Source organism: Capricornis sumatraensis, chromosome 19 (assembly GCF_032405125.1).
Source record: "Capricornis sumatraensis isolate serow.1 chromosome 19, serow.2, whole genome shotgun sequence".
Taxonomy (NCBI): Eukaryota; Metazoa; Chordata; class Mammalia; order Artiodactyla; family Bovidae; genus Capricornis; species Capricornis sumatraensis.
The window spans coordinates 32,113,264-32,126,597 of NC_091087.1; the positions used below are offsets into that span (position 1 = coordinate 32,113,264).

Here is a 13,334-nt window from a genome sequence, read left to right on the forward strand (position 1 = left end):
GACACCTGAAAGAATCTGGAAGGAAGAGCCGTGTGTGGCAGAGCTCTGAAGGTGGGGAGGGTTTGACATGTTCCTGAACTGCAACAAGGCAGGCATCAGGATCAGGAGGGAGAGACAAGCAGAGGCTAAACAATGGAGACTGGTATGCCATGTTGACAGCTTACTGACCAGAGATGTATTAAATATGTCTGATTACCTGAACGGTATTGACCAGAGACGTTTCAGTATTCATGTACATAAAAAACCACTGGCCACAGGCATAGTTTCTGCCTATGGTCAATAATGTGTTAAGGAGTTTGAATTTTATTGGAGACATGACATGATCCTTGATTTACAAATCAGAAGTTTAGGTTTTTCATACAGTAATTCACAAATGCAGTTGAAAAAACTGATACTGTGGAAGTTTGTTCACCTTATAGAAACTTTAAGCAGGATTAATGTATCTTTGAAGATAAAGATTGGTACAAGTTTTGCTGTAATGGGTCTGTCACAAAGGTGAATCCTTAGAGAAATTAATTCCATTTAGACTGTGGCATTTAGTGACTGGATATACTTAGGAAACTCCTTAAAAACAAGTATCATGGGTTTATTAGACTGTCAGCATTTTATTTCACAGTCTATAAAACCCACCCAACTGGCATACAGGTACAGTTTTATAAATGCATATTACTTCCTGTATGCCTCATGAAGAACATGGTATCTGCCTTAAATGAGGATAAAGTTTGCAAATGACAGCAAAAGAGTTAGAAAAATAACCCCTGTGGAAGACTGGATCTCCCACAGGGATTATTTTTTAAGCTGAATTTCTTTTAGCATTTGGACTTCACTTAAACACCAACTGAATTTATTTTATTTAATTCATGATTGTCTGCTGAGCTTCTATGAAATGTGTTGTGCTACCCTAAATTATCTAAGCTTTCTAAGGTAGCTGAGATACATATGTGACTTTTAAACATCCTTATTTCATTTCTCTTGTGAAAACCAGAATGGAACTCTGCCTGGGGTAGACTTACAGTGTAAAGCAGTGAAAAGGGAAAGGCATACTATACTTACTAAGGCTTATCTATTTTTAAATTAAAGAATCATTCCCTTTGTCTCCTTCAAGATCACAACTTTTGTGATCACTAGAGAACCATGATTTATTTTCAGTATCAACTGTATAAGCTAACACAATGGTTCTCAAACTTTCACATGCGCCAGAATCACCTGGAAACAGGGTTGTTAAAATATATATTGCCCAGCGCCACCCCACCCCAAAATTTCTATTTTAGTTGGTCTAGGGTAGGACCTTAAATATCCGTGAGCTGAGGTTGCCAATCTGGGAACCACGTACCTGGGGTAACTTCACTGCTCTCTTTGGCTTTCCAAATATTTCCGTTTGGTTGTGTGTGGTGATTTTTTTTCCCCTACATCTGTTTATTAAAGTTGAATGATCTTCCTTTGTCACTGAACACCAGTGGCTCACAAACTTTTCTGACTGCATCCAAGTTAGGTTGAGGGAAGAGTCCCACGTCCCCTCTACGTCACCCAATTCTGTTTTTCTGTGGGGAAAAAAATTTACTAGGAGAACAAAAGTATTTCACCTTTTATATCACTTGATTTAAACTCTAGGCACTCCACATTCAGATTATTAAATCTCTGCTTTCCTTCTATGTAAAAAAAGTAAAAACGAAGTCATTTTAAAGGGATATTTGAGGCTTGGTTGGTCCTTTCAATTAAGTAAAATAGAAACAATGTAATTATAGATTCTGTCACATAGCTAAAAGGTATTTTCTCTTTAAAAGTTGCATTTTAAAATACAGATTGTCTGAGGAAGCTCAAATTTGCTAACTTCATTTTTGTTAAGACCAAAAGTGACTTGGCTTAATGAGTTTTCTTAGCTGTTATTTGCCATGTGCTTAAAGATTCATAAAATTTTTCAGAAAGGAAGTGTAAGTAAAATGCTACATTTTATTTTCTTAAAAGTGCACAGTGGAGCCAGCTTTTGATCATTTTAATGCTGTTCTGCAAAGCAGCTCTGGTTGTGAACTCTAATTGTGTTTTCATCCTCACTGCAGAATTCATCTTGGTTTCAGAAGCTAGATGATAAAAAAGGAGCTAGTTCACGAGTATGGCCTTCAAGTCTTCAATAATTTAAAAAATTAAAGTTAATTCAGATCACACGGTGATGCACAAGTTCTGCCAAGATCATGCCACATATGCCATTGACCTGACAGCTTCCATACGTGCTCTGATATGGGTGTCGTGTATGATCCCAGAGGGTTGATCTTGCTTCTCTGGCCTCATGCTCTGCTGTGAAATAATGGGGAAGGACAGGCGACCTTTAGTGCCTCCTAGCTCTGTAGCCTTCCTAGAGTGGTCTCCATCAGCTGTATTTATTCATTGATAGTGTTCCAGGTGTATGACTGTTCATTTTCTGCCCTTCATATCACACTGCCAGGAAGAACTAAAAGGTTATCTAGTCCACCTCTACTTCCTTTCCAGCTGGTTAAACTGAAGCCCAGGGAGGTGAGATGACTTGTCCAGGGTTGTCTAGCTCAGTCTTAGTACTCTGCATGTTGTATCATGCTGTATCCTGTATCAAGCCACACAAACTGGATATAGGCCAGCTGTTCCTACATTTCTCACTTGGATTTGTGCATTCAGGGCTCTACTTTTGACTGTAATTTTTAACTTGTCTAAACCTTTAGAAATCCTCTAAACAGTCCCGGAAATCTCCAGGAGACGAAGATGACAAAGACTGCAAAGAAGAAGAAAATAAAAGCAGCTCTGAGGGTGGAGATGCCGGCAATGACACAAGAAACACAACTTCAGACTTGCAAAAAACCAGTGAAGGGGTAAGAATATGCCTGTAACGTTTCCTACCTTCCTGTTCACCTGGGAGGCACTCTGCCTCAGAACGGGGTTCGTATCTCAGCGTTAGAAAATGTGGCCTGAGAACGTGCTCAGCTGGACCTATGCATTCATTTCCTGCTCCTGACTAAGTGATGCGCTGCTCACAGTCTGAGAACAAAAGACAGCCATGTGGGAATTACACCTGCCCATCAGTTTGGAACTCAAACAGGTTTATTCTCTTTTAAACTAACTTCAGCAGCTTGTGAGTTTTTAAAAAGTTAGACATGAAGTACTGAAATGATGAAATGCCACCTCAGAATTTGACAGTTGTTTTTCTTTTATTATAAAATGAATGGCATGTTCAAAATAGGGTATTTTATACCGCTCCTTCTTTCCTAGAAGCAGTATGTAATATAATATACCCAGGGGACTTTAAATATTTAAATATTCAAACTATATGTGAATGTAAATGTTTAAAGTAACCAAGGGGGAAAGTTGTCTTGAATCTTGTTCACTAGTGTTAACCTCTGTCAGTAACTTCAAGGTCACAGGCAAGTCAACGTTTGTAAAAGTTTTAGTGAAGGCAGATTTGCCCCTAGTCATTTTCCATGGATCTTTATGAAGACTAACTAGACAGCAGCAAATCATTTTAAAACAGTATCCATAAAACAAGTTATTACTCTTTAGTTCTGATTTCATTTCTGGTCTGCTTTTGTCAGTACTGTTTACCTCTCAGCTGTCTCCTGCTTCTAGTAACCCATGTTTATTCCCAAGTTATGACAATTCTAACTACTCCCTTGTTCCTCTTACACAGCGCAGCTTCACTCTGTCCTCTGCCTGCCTGCCTTCTCTCGACCCCTCCAATAAATAGACCCCTCTCATTACCTATACACATAGCCCTCCCAGGGACACTGAGCTGCTAACAGTCACCAAAGGCTTGAGTACCTGACTTAGACTCAGTTTTCATCTCACCTGCTACCTTCACCTAGGTATCTTTAATATGCATATAGCAAAAACTCCCACCACATGTCTCCCCTTTACTACCAACTTCATGTCTGGCTGTACTTCCTGTGACAAAGAAGGAGGCAGTCTACACCCTTATTACTCCATGTGCAGCCTGCAGACCAGTAACACCAACATCATCTGGAAGCTTGTTAGAAATGCAGAATCCAAGCTCAACCCAAGCCAGAATCTGCATGTTAACTAAACTTCCAAGTTATTCATCCACACATGACAGTGTGAGAAGCACTAAGCTCTACCTTTCTATCATCAGAGTCCAGAATATCATCTCCTCCTACCTTCTCCAAGGTTACCGCCTCACCCCCATCACTTGTCCCCCTTCTCTCCTGTGCTTTTCGTTTCTTTCCCACTGCTCCTTACTCTCTGCCTCTAAACAGTATTAGGTCTCCCTTACCCTTATAGGAGCTTCCCTTGTGGGTCACGGAGAAGGCAATGGCACCCCACTCCAGTACTCTTGCCTGGAAAATCCCATGGACGGAGGAGCCTGGTAGGCTGCAGTCCATGAGGTTGCTAAGAGTTGGACACAACTGAGCGACTTGACTTTCACGTTTCACTTTCATGCATTGGAGAAGGAAATGGCAACCCACTCCAGTGTTCTTGCCTGGAGAATCCCAGGGATGGCGGAGCCAGGTGGGCTGCCCTCTATGGGGTCGCACAGGGTCGGACACAACTGAAGTGACTTAGCAGCAGCTTGTGGGTCAGCTGGTAAAGAATCGCCTGCAATGCAGGAGACATGGGTTTGATCACTGGGTTGGGAAGATTCCCTGGAGAATGGAAAGGCTTCCCACTCCAGTATTCTGGCCTAGAGAATTCTAGATCGCAAAGAGTTGAGTAGGACTGAGCGACTTTCACTTTCACTTTACCATTATAGATACCTCCCTTCTACTGTATGTCCTACTCTTTCCACCTTTCTCTTCTTCTCTAATTTCTTAAAAGTTATTTTCTTCCTCCCAGTGTCCATTGTCTCACCCACTCATGACTTAACCCCCAACACTCTTGTTTCTCCTTTGCTATTTCATTGAAACTGCTCTTGTAAAGGTCCCTAGTGATCCTCCCATTGCCAAACCCAGTGTCTGCTTTAGTCTTAGTCTGCAGCATTTAGTACCATTGACCACTTTCTCCTTCTGGCTGTGCCTCCAGCTCACTAGTCTTTTCTGCTTCTCCCAGTTTCTTCTCAGTCTCTTTCTGGAGCACTTTCCTCCAGGCTGTCTTGGCACACTTCTAGTCTGAAAGTTTCCCCTCTGTCCATCTTAGGCATTCTCATGGCTTCAACTGTCATATATGACTGATGGCTTCCCATTCTGTATCTCTTGTATTGTAGACTCATTTTTCTGTTAATGAAACCATCTCTACTTTAACATCTTGAAAGCCACTCAGAAGACAGTTGCCATCGGAAGTAGCAAGAGCAGCAGCTTGGTAGCAGCTGACACTTTGACTCTGTGCCCAATCTGTGCTCAGTGCTGCCCCTGCACTTAGTCCTCATGTAGATCCCAGGAGGCAGGTGCCAGGTGCTCTGTACTTTGTAGCTGGGTAAGCTGAAGCCGAAAGGATGGGCAGGGTCACACAGCTCGTCAGGGCCTAAGTTAGAAGCAAGGGCCTAAGATCTTTTCATTTCTACCCTGTGTCTAATAATATTATTTTATATACAAAAGGATATATATAATATCAAGTAGTAAGCAATACCAGAGACCCTACCACTCAACCCCAAAAGTAGAATATAACAATAACTTGTATCCATTTACATGTTCTTTCCCATCCCATCTTCTTCCTACCCAGAGATAACCACTAGTGTTGTATTTACCATTTCCTTCCATTTTAAAAAACTTAGCCCATGCCTAACATACAGGTATATACTTAAACAATAATAAAATTTTGCTCCTTTTTGAGCTTTTTTAAAAATGATGACATTTACTCACTACTGTGCTTCCAAGATTCCTTCATGGGGTTATATGTGTTTACTCATTTCCCATTACCTTATAATACTCAATTCTATGAGTATATCGCAACTTCTTTATCCATCCTTCTGTTGACAGGCATTTTGGTCATTTCCAGCTTTTTGCAGTTAGGAACTGTGTTGCTGTGAATATTTCCATATTGTCTCCTAGTGTACACATGCAAGGGTTTCCTTAAGGGTATGTAAACTCAGACTGGACAGGCTGAGTCACAACTGTTTTTATGGTGTTTATAAGATAATGCCGAATTACGTCCCTAAGTTGTTGGACCAGCTTATATTCTACTCTCCATGTATGAGTTCCCTGCCTGTGACTCACTTGTCATTGTCAGACTTTAAAATTCTTCCCAATATAGTGGGTGAAAATTCTAGTCTTAATTTGTGATTCTTTGATCAGTAATGAAGTTGAGCCTCTTTTTACCTGTTTGACCACCTGTGCTTCCTCTTTTGTGCAGTGCTTGATTTGCGAATTTTGCCCATTTTCTTATTGAATTTATTTTCCTACTGACATGTAAAGGACTCCTTTACATATTCTGGATTCTAACAAACATAGGTGGTCATGTGCATTATAGACATCTCCAAGTTTGTGGCTTTTCTGTTCAATTTCTTAATGATACCTGTTAGTGAATAGACATTCTTCATTTTATTGTAGTCAGATATATCAAAATTTTCTTGTTATGGTTATCATTTTTCTGTATTGTTTGAGAAATCCATTCCTATCCCAAAGTCAGAAAGATATTCTCCCGTATTTCATTTTAAAATTGTAAACTTTTGTTTTTAACATTTTAGTGTTTAATCCATCTAGAATTGACCTTTGTGTGGGTTACGAGATAGGATCCCACGGCATTTTCCCCACAGCATAATCATTTAACCAGTACCATGTATTAAACAGTCTCTCTATTCCTCTCTGATATGCAGTGTCATCTGTTATGTAGCCATGGGTCTCTCTGGGTTCTCTATTCTGTTCCTTTGGTCAGTACTACAGTTTCTTAATTACAGTAGCTTTATAATGTGTCCTGATATCTTATAGGGCAAGTAGCCTAATGTGGGGGGCTTTCTAGGTGGTACAGTAGTAAAGAATCCGCCTGTCAATGCAGAAGACGCAAGAGACGGGTTCAATTCCTGGGTCGGAAGATTCCCTGGAGAAGGAAATGGCTACCCACTCCAGTATTCTTGCCTGGGAAATCCCATGGACAGAGGAGCCTGGTGGGCTACACTCCATGTTGCAAAGAGTTGGACATGACTGAGCACACACACAGGCAGCCTAATTTTTTTTCCTCAGATATTTTTTAGACACAGTCTAGGATAGAAGGTTAGGAGGGGCTTTTTTTCTTGATGCGAGAATTTGTAGCACATAGGCTGATAAGAATGATCCAAATGTAGAATGATCACAAAATAATAATGTAGGAAAGAATTGCCAAAGTAGGGCTCTTCAGAAGGCAAACAGGCATAAAATCCAGTGCACATCTGGAGGGGCCTGCCTTAGTTCACGCACTGAAACAGGAGGAACTTATGTGCCTCTACGCTCAACACTCTGTGTTTTCCTCCTGTTGGGCGCGGGGGCAGGTAAGTGGGTACCTGGGGTGAGAGCTTGTAAAAGTTCTCATCTGATTGCTTCTGTCTCCTTAGGCAGCAAGGTCAACAATTGAGAGTGAGAGCAGGAAGAAGTGTTGAAATTTCGAGAGGAGGAAAAGGGATAAAATAGTTAGAATACAAAAGTGACTGGACTTTGGAACAGCAGGAAGGGCCCACTCGAGGTTAGTGGTCATTAATTTAAGAACCAATTCAGATGGCTGTGTTTTTCTCCAGGCGTATTCAATTGTGCGATCACAGAAAAGTAAAGAACCGAGTTTATCCAGAATTGGAGTTTGCCGAGAGAGCAAAGTAAAGGAAGTTTGAGGCTAGGGAGTTGAGGGTGTATGTGGGGAAGAGATTAATTATAATGTTGGACACATGGAATCCAAAACATGTTCAGAGGGAAACAGGATGTGAGGAAGGGACAGGATCAACAGATTTTGAGTATCAAAGAGTTCTTGGAGTTAAAGTACTAGGTAAAGGGAATGCGCTGGAAAGACAAGTAGAGATGAAATAGTCAGATGTCTAGATGGAATTACGGAAGCAGGCGGCAGGGCCGGTACTCTTGATGTCTTCAGTAAGATAGGTTTTCATTGTGTGAGCCCTGTTCACAGCGCAGAACATTTAGTACCCTTGGCCCCTGCTCATTAAATGCCATCGAAAACTCCAACCTACAATGTTCCCATGAAAGTGAAAAGTGAAAGTGAAGTCACTCAGTCGGGTCCGACTCTTTGCGACCCTGTGGACTGTAGCCTGCCAGGCTCCTCTGTCCATGGGATTCTCCAGGCAAGAATACTGGAGTGGGTTGCCACTTCCTTCTCCAGGGGATCATCCCAACCCAGGGATCGAACCCGGGTCTCCTGCATTGCAGGCAGTTGCTTTATCCTCTGAGCCATCAGAGAAGCATAATTTCCCCCTAGAAAACAGTGACCTAGTATTTACAAATGCTCTCAGTGGTTAAAAATTGCTTGTTTAAGAAATAACCATGGAAATGAGCAGCTAAGGTGAGGTAGCAGACAATATTTTTAGGGAAGAGGAAGTCCAGGAACTAAGAGGTTAGAGTGTTGCAAAGACAATCTCTGTGCATGTTGACATCCACCAGTTAGGATGCTGAATGACAGTGAGCCAGAGCTGACATCTTCAAGGAGTCAGAGAGAGTGACTGGGGAGTCTTGGAGAAGACTGCAGTAGGGAAGGGGTGGCATCTTACAGCATTGAGACTAAAGTCCAGAAGGATTTTTTCCCTGGCAGGAAGCACAGAGAGAGGAAGAATAGCTAGAAATAGTAGTAAGGTTAAGGTCACCTTCCCCACCTCCAGGGCCTGTAGTATGAGAGCTGCTTGTATGCAGTATGTAGCAGAGGAGAAGGTTACCCCCCGGGGGTTGCAGAGAAAGCAACAGCAGGATCTCCAGGGTGAAGCTAGACTGCAGTTAGAACAAGTTGATGAATAAAGTATCTTGGGAATGAAGAAGGTTTGCTGATGGCTGACTGTAATTTCCAAGGGAAGCTAAAGGCAAAGGAGAAAAGGAAGGATATACCCATCTGAATGCAGAGTTCCAAAGAATAGCAAGGAAAGAAGAAAAAGCCTTCCTCAGCGATCAATGCAAAGAAATAGAGGAAAACAAGAGAATGGAAGAGACTAGAGATCTCTTCAAGAAAATTAGAGATACCAAGGGACCATTTCATGCAAAGATGGGCTCAATAAAAGACAGAAATGGTGTGGAACTAACAGAAGCAGAACATATTAAGAAGAGATGGCAAGAATACACAAAAGAACTATACAAAAAAGATCTTCATGACCCAGATAATCACGATGGTGTGATCACTCACCCAGAGCCAGACATCCTGGAATGCAAAGTCAAGTGGGCCTTAGGAAGTATCATTACAAACAAAGCTAGTGGAGGTGATAGAATTCCAGTTGAGCTATTTCAAATCCAAAAAGATGATGCTGTGAAAGTGCTGCACTCAATATGTCATCAAATCTGGAAAACTCAGCAGTGGCCACAGGACTGGAAACAGTCAATTTTCATTCCAATCCCAAAAGAAGGCAGTGCCAAAGAATGTTCAAACTACTGCACAGTTGCACTCATCTCACACACTAACAAAGTATTCAAAATTCTCCAAGCCAGGCTTCAACAGTACATGAACTGTGAAATTCCAGATGTTCAAGCTGGTTTTAGAAGAGGCAGAGGAACCAGAGATCAATTTGCCAACATTCGTTGGATCATCAAAAAAGCAAGAGAGCTCCAGAAAAGCATCTGCTTCTGCTTTATTGACTATGCCCAAGGCTTTGACAGTGTGGATCACAACAAAGTGTGGAAAATTCTTCAAGAGATGAGAATACTAGACGACCTTACTTGCCTCCTGAGAAATTATGCAGGTCCAGAAGCAACAGCTGGAACTGGAAATGGAAGAACAGACTGGTTCCAAATAGGAAAAGGAGTACATCAAGGCTGTATATTGTCACCCTCCTTATTTAATTTATATGCAGAGTACATCATGCAAAATGCCAGGCTGGATGAAGCACAAGCTGGAATCAAGATTACTGGGAGAAATATCAATAACCTCAGATATGCAGTTGACACCACCCTTATGGCAGAAAGCGAAGAAGTAAAGAGCCTCTTGATGAAAGTGAGAGGAGAGTGAAAAAGCTGGTTTAAAACTCAACATTCAAAAAATAAAAAATAAAAAAAATAAAACTCAACATTCAGAAAACTAAGATCATGGCATCTGGTCCCATCACTTCATGGCAAATACATGGGTAAACAGTGAGAGACTTTATTTTGGGGGGCTCCAAAATCACTGCAGATGGTGACTGCAGCCATGAAATAAAAGACACTCCTTGGAAGAAAAGCTATGGCAAATCTAGACAGCATATTAAAAAGCAGAGACATTACTTTGCCGAAAATGGTCCATCTTGTCAAAGCTAAGGTTTTTCCAGTAGTCATGTATGGATGTGTGAGTTGGGAGTATAAAGAAAGCTGAGCCCTGAAGAATTGGTGCTTTTGAACTGTGGTGTTGGAGAAGACTCTTGAGAGTCCCTTGGACTGCAAGGAGAGCAAACCAGTCAATCCTAAAGGAAATCAGTCCTGAATATTAACTGGAAGCACTGATGCTGAAGCTGAAACTCCAATACTTTGGCCACCTGATGCGAAGAACTGATTGGAAAGACCCTGATTCTGGGAAAGATTGAAGGCAGGAGAAGAAGATGACGACAGGATATGATGGTTGGATGGCATCACCGACTCAATGGACATGAGTCTGAGCAAGCTCTGGGAGAGCATGATGACAGGGAAGCCTGGCATGCTGCAGTCCATCAGCACAAAGAATCAGACACAACTGAGCAACTGAACTGAACTGACTGTAATATCCAAGGGACCCAGTGGAAGAGACTAAGGAATTGGGGGGCAGGGGGAGGCTGGCATTTAAGAGATGAGGTTGTAAATGAACAGAACAAAGTGTCAGGGATGAGAGTCCAGGATGTGATAGATGCTCTGGAGCCCATCTTGTGGCAGGAAGGATTGATCGCTCAGGGCAGAGGGTGTTATTGGAGTGGGTAGCCATTCCCTTCTCCCGGGGATCTTCCTGACCCAGGGATCGAAGCTGAGTCTCCTGCATTGCAAGCAGATTCTTTAATGTCTGAGCCACCAGGGGAGCCCCCAAAAGGATTACTGTCTCAGGGCAGAGGGTGGGGTGGAAGTCACATATATTGGTGAAGGAAGAAGAGGTTCTTACAAGGAACCCATAGAATTCCAAGACTCCCTTTATGTCTGGATGCTTTCTGCCTTCATCCTTCCTCTAGCAGAAGCACGAGCAGAAAGGGGCAGGCTGCAGGGCACGTAGAGCTCCCTTCTTGACTCACTGAAGTGGAGGTGACTTTGTGGCCAGGACACCATGCAGATAATACACTGCTGTGTTAATACCTCTTGCCGTGAACAAGTAACTCCAAGACTCAGTGGCTTAAAATAGCATTTTCTATGGGTCAGGAACCAAAATAGATGTAACTTGTTGATACCTCTATCTCCACATCTCTCCAAAACTGCAATTAATGTATTAGCAGGAGCTCAAATCATTTTTGAGTTGAGGCTTGGCTTGGGGCTTGGTCCTTTTCCAGGCTCACTCAGGAAGTTGTTGGCAGGATTTGGTCACTCATAGTTATTGGATCGAGGGCTTCAGTGCTTCACTGACTGTTGGCCAAAGGCCTCCCTTGGTTCCCTGCCACATGAGTCTCTCCATAAGGCAGCTCCAGCATGGCAGCTGGCTTCATTAGCAAGAGAGAGGGTGGGAGCAACACGGAAGTCAACCTTTTGTTCTCCAATCTCAAGACGCAATATCCCATCACTTTTGCCTCATTCAGTTCATTAGACGAATGTCACAAGATCTAGCCTACTCTAAAAGGTAGGGTGTTACACAAGGGTATGAATTTAAGGAGGCAGGTGTCACTGAGATCCATGTCAGAAAGCTGCCCCGCCCTGAACCAAGCACTGACAACAAGGAGATAACTGGCTTAGACCAGTCAGGTTCTGCCCATCCCTGACACTGGAGTCAAGTCCGCTAATCACAAGGATGTCACATAGTTGTGAGGAGGAGCAAAGGACAGAATAAATGTGGGGCGGACAGCCAGAGGGTTCACTGTCGCCACTAATCAGTGTTCCTGCCTTTATTCTTCTGGCTCAGGACCTGTTGTTCTTCCTACCGTCTGGTGCTGCTGGTGCCCTCCACGTCAGGCCCAGTCTCCTGATTTCCGCATGAAATGGCCTTATCACTCTCACCTTAGTTTATCTTTTTTAGCCTCACTTTTCACCATTCACTCTAATTTATTCCAGGCCGGTGGTTTATCAAGGTTTTTGGTCTCAGGACCCCTTTACTACTCTTAGAAGTTATTAAGGGCCCCAAAGAGTTTTTGTTATAGCTATTGATATTTACTTAATTAGAAATAAAAGTAAAATTGTAATGTTATTTACTTTAAAATAATAGCAAACCCATTACTTAACATAAAATAACACATTTTTGTGAAAAATAAATACATTTTCCAAAAAAAAGTTCTTGAGAAAAATTACACACTTTTTTACATTTAAAAATATATATGTCTTTAATGTCTGCTTTAATAGAAACTCTCAGGCCATATTCTCATATCTGCTTCTGTATTGAGACTGTTGTGATATGTTATTTTGGTTGAAATGTAAGAAGAAAATGTAGTCTTCCATAGACATGTAGTTGAAAATGGAGATAGGAATATTTTAATAGTCTATTCAGGTCATTGTGTGTATTCTTTGATATTACACCAATTCTGTAAGTGGTCATTTCTTAGAGGTTAGTTGCAGTGTTGAATCTGAACCTCTTATATTCTGTTTGGTTAAAATCCATTGGACCATCTGGCACTATGAATTTCTTTTCACATTTGGAAAATATTTGTTCCCCGAGTTACTTAAGTTTTCCAAATATTTCACTATGAAATTTTTTAAATCACATTTTAAATATCACTATCTTGTCCCCCCCCCCAAAAAAAATCTTTACATTTTGGGAAGCTGATGATTTTAGAGAGGATTTAAGTTTTCTAGAATCCCAACCTTCACTTACAAGCCCAAATTTTATCATTGGCAACGAATACTGTCAGTCATTTTCCATAAAGTAATAGGTTCGTTTCATTTATTTTTGACAAAATGCCAAATACGCAAGTCTGAGTAACCACAGTTTATCTGCCATATTTCCAAGAAAAATTGGTGCTCCATAAAAAGACCCTATGACTTCTCCAGCCTGTAACTTCTGCTTACTATGTTCTGCGTATCCTTCAGCCTGTTAGTGTACCTCACATTGAAATGCCTCAAGAGAAAACCCAGTGGATTAGCCAGCCGTTGTGCAAAATGAAACTGGTGTGGCGCTGAGCAGGGCAGCCAGTGCATAAAGGCACAAGTCCTAGCTGCTTATGTGGGGGAGATCTGCAGTCTAGCAAA

At 41.7% G+C, this 13,334-nt stretch overlaps 1 protein-coding gene across 2 annotated transcripts in view; it reads left to right on the forward strand.

Annotated features, from left to right (window-relative positions):
• HDGFL3 (HDGF like 3) overlaps window positions 1–13,334 on the forward strand; it is a 77,143-nt gene that overhangs the window by 57,495 nt on the left and 6,314 nt on the right. For both annotated transcript variants that reach the window (XM_068991578.1, XM_068991579.1), the window contains exon 5: window positions 2,691–2,837. In XM_068991578.1, coding sequence (XP_068847679.1) covers window positions 2,691–2,837 — 147 coding nt within the window. The remainder of the gene's footprint in view (window positions 1–2,690; window positions 2,838–13,334) is intronic.